Source organism: Notothenia rossii, assembly GCF_949606895.1.
Source record: "Notothenia rossii genome assembly, chromosome: 11".
NCBI classification, from domain to species: Eukaryota; Metazoa; Chordata; class Actinopteri; order Perciformes; family Nototheniidae; genus Notothenia; species Notothenia rossii.
The window spans coordinates 46423245-46432287 of record NC_136910.1 but is presented as its reverse complement, the minus strand read 5'-3'; the positions used below and the strand labels follow the sequence as shown (position 1 = coordinate 46432287).

At 39.2% G+C, this 9043-nt stretch overlaps 1 protein-coding gene across 1 annotated transcript; it reads right to left on the bottom strand.

Moving 5' to 3' along the window:
• Window positions 1-1358: 1358 nt before the first annotated feature.
• LOC307025325 (zinc finger and BTB domain-containing protein 6-like) lies at window positions 1359-2961 on the bottom strand (the record flags this gene model as incomplete). Its single annotated transcript, XM_079659960.1, has 2 exons — window positions 1359-2423; window positions 2659-2961. The coding sequence occupies 2 exons, from the start codon at window positions 2959-2961 to the stop codon at window positions 1359-1361; spliced, it is 1368 nt and encodes a 455-aa protein (XP_079516086.1).
• Window positions 2962-9043: the final 6082 nt, after the last annotated feature.

The window sequence follows — 9043 nt, the reverse complement described above, 5'->3', positions numbered from 1 at the left end:
TGTCACTCATTCATAATGGAGGTGCCCCAAATTCCACAGTGAGACTGTGTGTGCAAATTAAGTATCTTTGTCTGGTTGATTCCACTTTGATGACATTTCCTAAAATAAAAAAAATGGTAAATGTCTACATTTGAGGAAGTTGGTTGACTGGACTTCGTTCTGAGGAAGCTATATTTTAATGCAAGGGGAAACACATGCTTTGGTATATTTTTGTCTTTATTTCTGTATTGTCTCTTGCTTAGTCACACACACAAAGAGTCACATTACTTTCTGCATTGAAGACACACCCCACCATGCATTAATCATTTGTCTGCGTCCATACTCACACATTTCAAGCCAGCGGCGCCTCGGATGCCCTGAGGAAGAGAAACTGTTCCATTCACTGAGATGAGTGACGACTATATATCTGGACCGAAGGAGAAAGAGAGAGCTGTGAAGGGAAAGAATGGAGCGACAGAGCATGGAAACCCTCTCTGCCATGCGGGAGAAACCACTCACTTAATGCTCAGCGATCTGTGATGAATTTCAGTCGGGTCAAATGGAGAACCAGTGGCTGTCTGTGAAACCTAGCCTCAATTTGAAACAGGCAGAATTCAGTGTTGATTCCATCAACAACAACAAAAACTGCATAATAGTCTTTCAAAAGGTTTAAATGTTTTTAATGTATTCTATTAAGTGAACCGTTATCTCCAGACTTTGTGCATAAGTGTTCACTGTAATTACATTTTCAGTCATAATATTATCTCTCCTATAGCTTACATAGTTAATTCATGCTTATCTTCTTCGAAAGGCATAATTGTTTTTTGTAGATGGGATAGAGGAGCACTATAAAGGTGCTGGAAAGATTGAACTGCGGATGAGATTGCGAATGAGATTGCATTGCCCATACATGGCAGATGATTAAGCCTAATGACGTTTTTAGATTGCATGCTGATTGACTTAATTTAATGATTTGTACCGGCAGAGATCAAACACACTGCAGAGGGCACATACTGTAAGGACCCTCACTGCTTTTCATCAGCCTGATGATAATTATGATTTTAATTTGAAAGAAAATAATGAAGTGCCAAACTTGCACTTGAAAGAACAGAACTACAATCACATTTCATAACAACTAATCTTCAAAAGTCCAAATGCTATATTGCAGTGAGTGGGATTGAAGACAATGGTGTAGCAAGATTATCTCAACTAAAATATATATTGACATTTTAAATATTATCTTTAATATTTAATATAATCAGGATAATCTGTATCATATGGCTGATTGTGCTTTTGGCACCCTGTTTGACAAATATATATGGACTCAAAACTACTATAAAGACCATACTAACTCAATTTGTGCTAACACTGTTCCTTTTTCAACAGCCCATGGCCTCCTCAAGCATGTTTTGCAGGCTACTCTTACCATGGATGTCCTTCAGGTGGCGCCTGAGGCCTGGTTTGTGAGCAAAGTGCACAGCACAGTATCTACACTTATGGGGCTTATCCCCTGTGTGCAGATTGAGGTGGTCTTGCAACGTGGCCCTCTGGGAGAATGTCTTGTGACACAGGGGGCATCGAAATGGCTTGACCCCGGTGTGAACGCGTATGTGCCGGGTCAGATTACTCCTCTGGGAAAAGCCCTTCCCACACACCAAGCACCAGTACTGTTTATGTTCCTTCAGGTGCACCACGTAGCTCTCCAGGTGCTGGAAGACTCGGTCACACCTCCTGCACAGGTACGGCCTCTGGATCAGAACGCTGTCTGAATCTTCTGTTAGCTCGTCTTCCGAACATTGACCCTTTGACAGATGTGCTCCAGAGTCCTTCGGCTCTCCACATTCTTGCAGTTGAGCTGCCAGAAAAAACATTTCCTCCTCTTCTCTTTTATCTCCCTCTGCTGCTTCGTCTTGGTTTGGGGAAGTGTCAACAAATTCTTCCTTTTTAGCAGAACTTTCTCCAGATGTGGATGATGTTTGACTTTGAACCGTTGTGGGAGGAGATATCTTATATGTTATTGCACTTGTAACCTGGTGATTTTGATAGGAGGGCTTGTTTGAGTAAACAGGCTGAATGTCTCCACCTTTCTCAGGCTCAAGGGTATTAATACAGCATGATGCATTTTCAGATAACTCTAGTTTTGCTATAACCGCCCTTTCCTCTCCGACCTCCCTCAGCCCTTGACCTGACCTTGGCTTTAACTGAATCACAGACGCCCATCCTTCCTCTGCAGCGTCTCTTTCATCTTGATTTTTAAAGCTGGTACTTGGCAAATCACTGTCTTGAAGCTGGATTTCTTTCTCCTCTGTGCGTCTCTCCAGTTCCAAGAAAGCCAGGGTGGGACTGAGGTACTGGGAGATGGCCTGGGAGCACTTCTCCACCACCTGGCTCATCTGGAGCACACTGGCAGCAGTCAAGTAGCTCACCAGCTCTCTCACAGGGACCTAAAGTAAGAGATATTTGATAAACAAAGGAAACAGTAAAGTAATACTGAAGAAAAACAGAACTGCAATACTGAGTCATCTTATTCATCTTTTACTTTCATATCACAAACATTCACACCCACTCTTTTGTTGTTATCAATATGTTTGTTTCTTATTTCCATTTTGGTATCGTTACTCTTGATATTGTTCATTCTGACACTGTATTTAGTATGTAGTTCAGTAGATTATATTGCACCTCTAATAGCCCGGTGTAGCAGCACAGGAGAAGTCTCTTGCCAACCTCCACACTGGACACCACACCCAAACTCATTTCCCGGCCTTCGTGGAGCAGGAATTGGTCACGTAAGAAGTTTGAGGAGGCAGCCAGCACCGCTCTGTGACCGTGGAAGTGGAGTGGGACAGTGGGGCCTTGTGGACGACCAAGGAGGAGTGTGATGTCACAGAAGCGCTGCTCCTCTCTTAGGGAGTTGATTTTGATGAGGATAGAGTCACCGTGCGTGGGGAAGCAAAACCGTAGCGTGTCAGTGGAGCTTGACATGATGATCTGTTTGGATTTGATAAAAAACAGTTTGGATATTGATGGATGAAGAGTGTGAAAACCTTTTTTTTAATGTAACTCATAAAAGTGTTAGCACTCGTGGTGAAACTACATGCATGGAGTCCCACTGATTTACTGCTAAATCACAATTACCGCATCATATCAATATTATCATGGGATATCTTTAGTGTGCAATTAGGGAAGATCTACCACAGTCAGTAAAATACCAGATAGAGAGAGCACACATGGACATGATGAATCAGCCCCACCTTTTACTGCAGGCTCATCCGGAGATGATGGATCCAGCTGATTTACACCCACAATTACTGGAACTTAGAGGGAACACTGAGTCCCTTTTTTCCTGATGTCTGGCAGTTTAACCACAGTTATTGGCTAGAAAAAAAGTTGTTAATAGGCAACACATTCAGAAGGATGAAATGTATCCTTCGGCGGCGGAACAACAATCATCCTGACTTCCTCCGGCTTTCTGCTGAGCATCTTAAATTTAGACAGCAGTGTGTCTGTTGCGCAGGAGCTTGTGAACTAATTAACCCGTTCAGTGCCTTTACTGTTCCAGGGTTCATACAAATGCAGTGAGAGGTTTTCATGATGCAAGGGCTCTTTTTCTACTTTGTTTGGAATGCAATAGACAGAGCAAACTGAATGAACTAATTGTCTTTATTCGTGTGGTACATATATTGTATTTGCATACTGTACTTTTACTTCTTTATAAGATAATAAACAATAAGCATGTTCTATAAAAAATGTAATGTTTTATAAAATAACTGCCATCCCAGCTAGCGGGGAACGTTCTCACAACTTTGGCTAACGTTACCTACAGGTTCTAATACTTTTTTAAAGAAACGTTTTAATCTGATGTTCAAAGAACATACCAAACTACAGGCTAATGTGAGATTAAGAAATTCGTTTTTTAAATCATGTTTTCATGTTATAGTAGACCTACCTTACATTAACCTGTTTGAAACTTTAATGACCCCATGATGTGATTATTTATATCTTAAAACCTTTAACAATGATATTTAGATGTTCATAAATATCTACATTTATGTATAAATACATGTGTAGCAGTTAGACAAACATAATTAATAGATGATCTCATTAATACCTATGTTATATGTACTAACAAATTAAAATAAAGTTTACTAAGCCACCTTTTTGTTTTAATTTATTGTATGTATGAATACACTAGATATACACAGCAGCCTGTGAGCAGTATTAACAGTGTGTATGAATACACTAGCATACACAGCAGCCTGTGAGCAGTATTAACAGTGTGTATGAATACACTAGCATACACAGCAGCCTGTGAGCAGTATTAACAGTGTGTATGAATATGCTAAGGTTAATATTCTGGGCTCCCTAAAAAATAATATCCCCTCTGTCACGCACCTTGGAGTGACCTTCAATAGCGCTCCTTCATACCCCTCCTTACTGTTTATTCATCATTCAATCAATCAATCAATCAATCAATCAATCAATCAATCAATCAATCAATCAATCAATGTTTATTCATATAGCCCAATATCACACATTTTACATTTGTCTCAGTGGACTTCACAGTTTGTACAGAATATCAGTATGACAATACGACACCCTCTTAGACCCTCACATCGTACAAGGAAAAACTTCCGGAGAAAAACCCACAGTTTAAAGGGAAAAATGGGAGAAACCTCAGGGAGAGCAACAGAGGAGGGATCCCTCTCCCAGGACGGACAGACGTGCAATAGATGCCGTGTGTAAATTGAAAAGATAATACATTTGCAGCATAGGTAGTACAAATGTTTGGAAATGCATATGTGTATAATAGGAAGATGAATCCACGAGGATATCCATCCAGGACTTATGACCCAGGACCACAGCCACGACTCGAGATCCAGAACTCGCGATCCATGACACAGGACCGCAGGATCATCCATGACTCCGGATCCCGGCATATATAGACACCAAAAAGAAAGAAATTTGGGGAAGCTGGGTTAATCGGAACATGAGAGTACACAGGTATAGACAGAGAGAAGGAAGAAGTAAGATGTCCCCCGACAAACTAAGCCTATATCAGCAAAACTAGGGGCTGAATCTAATCAGCCCTAACTATAAGCTTTATCAAAAAGGAAGGTCTTAAGCGCACTCTTAAAAACGGATAGGGTGTCTGCCGCCCGAACACAAACTGGAAGCTGATTCCACAAAAGTGGAGCTTGATAAGAAAAGGCTCTGGCTCCCATTGTACTTTTAGAGACTCTGGGAACAACCAACAACCCTGCATTCTTGGAACGCAATGCCCTAGTAGGACAGTAAGGTATAATGAGTTCTTTAATCATTCACTTCATTCTATCTTTTATTCTGTAGATTGTGTACATTACTTTTCACTTTAATGCTTTTTGCACTCCTGGTTAGAAGCTAAACTGCATTTCGTTGTCTCAGTACCTGTAACCTGTGCAATAACAATAAAGTTGAATCTAATCTTGAGCAGGAACAAAAGATTTACTTATCTGACATTAAAACCTCTTAAGCCCCACGGACCCGGTTCCGGGGCCGAAATCGCGTTATTTGCAGGAAACAAAGTCTAAGGAACCTTAATATTTAATTAACTATGAATATTTTATATCCATATAACGGGAAAAAAATCATTTAACTGATCTCTTTTTTTTTTTTTTTTTTTAAACACACAATGCTAACAGTGAGCCTCTGAATTAGCCCCGAGCGAAAAATGCTAACCTATTACTGCACCGAAAATCCCTCCTAGTTCCCTTATTACTTATCCTAGCTGCACATCCAACACATCGTTTATGATCGTAAAGACACAGAATCTAACGGTGCCCACCTCAACACTGAAAGATACAAACTCGCTACGTTATCAACAAAAACGTACATCAAAACAAGTGGCGCTAGGGCCACAACGCTAACATGGCTTACCTTGGTTTTGTCTGGTCAAAACCGGTCTTCAATGGCATAAAACGATAACAACGATGATGTAGTTAATCCATAGGTTAATATCCAATGTGGCTGTGTCCCCTTTGAAATGTTCTGATAATCTATAAGCAATAAAACTGCAATTCCGTTTTAAAATAGTAGAGCAGGCCATTCTTAACCTCTGTAGAAAGATTGAATGCGCAAATACGCCATATTTTATTTAACATCAGTGTGTACGGGACGATTTCCCATCGATTCTATTGGCTCTAACGGTCAGAAAGAGATGTCACATGTCAAAATCAAAGAAGGGGGGCCAGAGATAAGGAAAATCCACCCAAATGGCCCCAGAATAATTTTTGTTTTGCTAAATCTGTCTAAAAAGGTCAAATATCAATTGTTTTGCATCAATCTTGATACAGGATACTTATTATATGTTGTACTTTGGATTCCTAAAGCTTTTAGTCTACTAACCCATCATCCAAGGTTAGTTTTCCACTATAAGTACAAAATATATTTTGGACGGACACTATAATTTACAGTTTTTTACCATGTTCAATCTGAATTTTCTTTAAAATAAAAAACATGTTAGGCATGTATGGAACGCTGTAAAAGGTTATGTTCGAGGCAACGCCATAGCGTACTCCTCAAACCGAAATAGGGAAGAGCTCAAGACAATCATGGATCTAGAATGTACATTATCATCACTGATTAGAGAACTACAGGAACATTATAGATCAGATAAAGAGATAGCAGTATGCAAAGTTAAAGCTGAACTCAATGCGCTACTTACCAAGAGAGCTACATTTCTGATTCATAGGGTAAGAAACACAGAATATCTAGATGGAAGTAGACCGAGCTCCCTGCTGGCAAGTAAACTCCGAAATAACGAGGAGCTGGCCCAAATATTCTCAATTACGAATAATGATGGTATTGTCCTTTATGATCCAGTTCGTATTAATCATGAATTTGAACAGTTCTATAAACATTTATTCAGTACATCTCAAGTACAGACATCAAAGGCAGAGTTAGAACATTTCTTTGTGGATCTGAATTTACCACATCTATCCCCTGAGGACATTGATCGCTTAGACTGTGAAATAACACTTAAAGAATTATCTGAAGCATTGGAAGACATGAACCTTGGCAAATCCCCTGGTATAGATGGTATCCCTCCGGAATTATATTCCCAGTTTTGGCCTGATTTAGGACCAATATTATTGGAAATGATTCAGGTAGCACTTAAAGAAGGACATTTCCAAAAGGATATCAATACAGCTATAATTTCTCTCATACACAAGAAGGGGAAAGACCCAAACTTATGCACAAGTTTTAGACCAATATCACTGATAAATTCAGAAATCAAACTTTATGCAAAAGTAATAGCTCAACGATTGGAGAAAGTCCTTCCGACATTAGTTCATTATGACCAAACAGGCTTTATGAAAAACCGATTCTCATCAGACAATATCAGGAGACTACTGCATGTTATTCATTTTGCAGCAGACATAACCTTGCGCCGTATTATCAGTTGATGCTGAAAAAGGTTTTGATAGGCTAGAAAGGCCATTTTTGTGGCATACAATGCAAATATTGGGTTTTGGGACAAAATGTATGATTATGGTGAAGATCCTATATAATAATCCAAGTGCTATGGTTCTGACAGGCAATCAGTGGTCACCTAGATTTCCAATTCTACGTGGCACACGGCAAGGCTGCCCTGTCTCCGCGCTTCTGTTTGCAATTTCTCTAGAACCGCTTGCACAAAAAATAAGACTATCCAAAGAAGTAAAACATATAGTTGTAAAAGACACAGACCACAACATTTCGTTATATGCGGATGATCTATTACTATACTTGGACGAGGTACCAACTACGCTTCCTAAACTGTTAAATATTTTTACCCAATTTAGTTCAATATCTGGTTACAAGATCAATTTGAATAAATCATGTCTTTTACCCCTGAATAGTGCCATAGTTGAACTAAACTTGAATACAGAATTGCAGATCACTTTAAGTATTTGGGAATTGATATATATGCCACAATAGTAGCAAAAAACTACAAAAGAATGTATACAACAATTAAAGATGACCTAAAAAAGTGGATTAATATAACAATTTCTTTAGCAGGACGAATTTCAATCATAAAGATGAATGTTCTACCAAGAGTACATTTCTTAGCTAGTATGTTACCTTTATCTCAACCAGAAGGTTTTTGGGACAAACTTCAGAATAGGATTTCCAAATATATTTGGAAAAACCAATACCCAAGAATCAGATACATAGTTTTACAATATGACAACAACAGTGGAGGCCTTAATGTTCCCAATCTCGAGCTCTATTATTATTCCTTCACGCTTCGAGCCTTGAAAAACTGGATTGATGAAAGCACCAATGTACCTTGGATTAAAATTGAAAGAAGTATAGTCTATCCCCTTAAACTTGGTGATGTCTTATTTTCTGCCATGTCGCCATACAGTATGACTGTGCAAACATTTGGACCAATTATTGGGCAAGCTGTGAAAGTGTGGAAACATGTGGAGAAATTGTGCAATTGTTCTGTAGATTGGCATAGTAATAGACCCATTTTTCATAACTGTTACTACGTATTGGGAAAAAAGCAATCCAATTCCCACAATGGCAAACTCGAGGAATACATTATCTTTCTGACATAACCAACGACAACGGCTTGATGTCCTTCCAAGAATTGAAAGACACGTATAATGTGCCAGGCTCTTCTTTCTTTTTCTATTTGCAACTACGTACTCCCATGCGCACATATGGAGTTCCTTGGAATCAACCTCTGCCAACACATCAATTAGTTAAGGTCATATTAAGTCCAAACTGCAAGATAAATTAGCCGGATATATTGGCATCTCTGCAGTATGGAACGCAGATCTAAAGAATGATACGCAGACTATTGATTGGAAGAGAATATGGAATAATATCTCCTTAACATCGCGTAACCACAATCACCAATTGATACAGTATAAAGTGATACACAGATATTACCTGTCAACCAGAAAATGCTGTCAATTAAGGATGATTCCAAGCTCCATATGCCTTCTCTGCAACCAAAAGACTATTGACACATATGTACACATGGTTTATGAATGTACTGCAGTAAGAACGTTCTGGAAACAGGTTATTGACATTG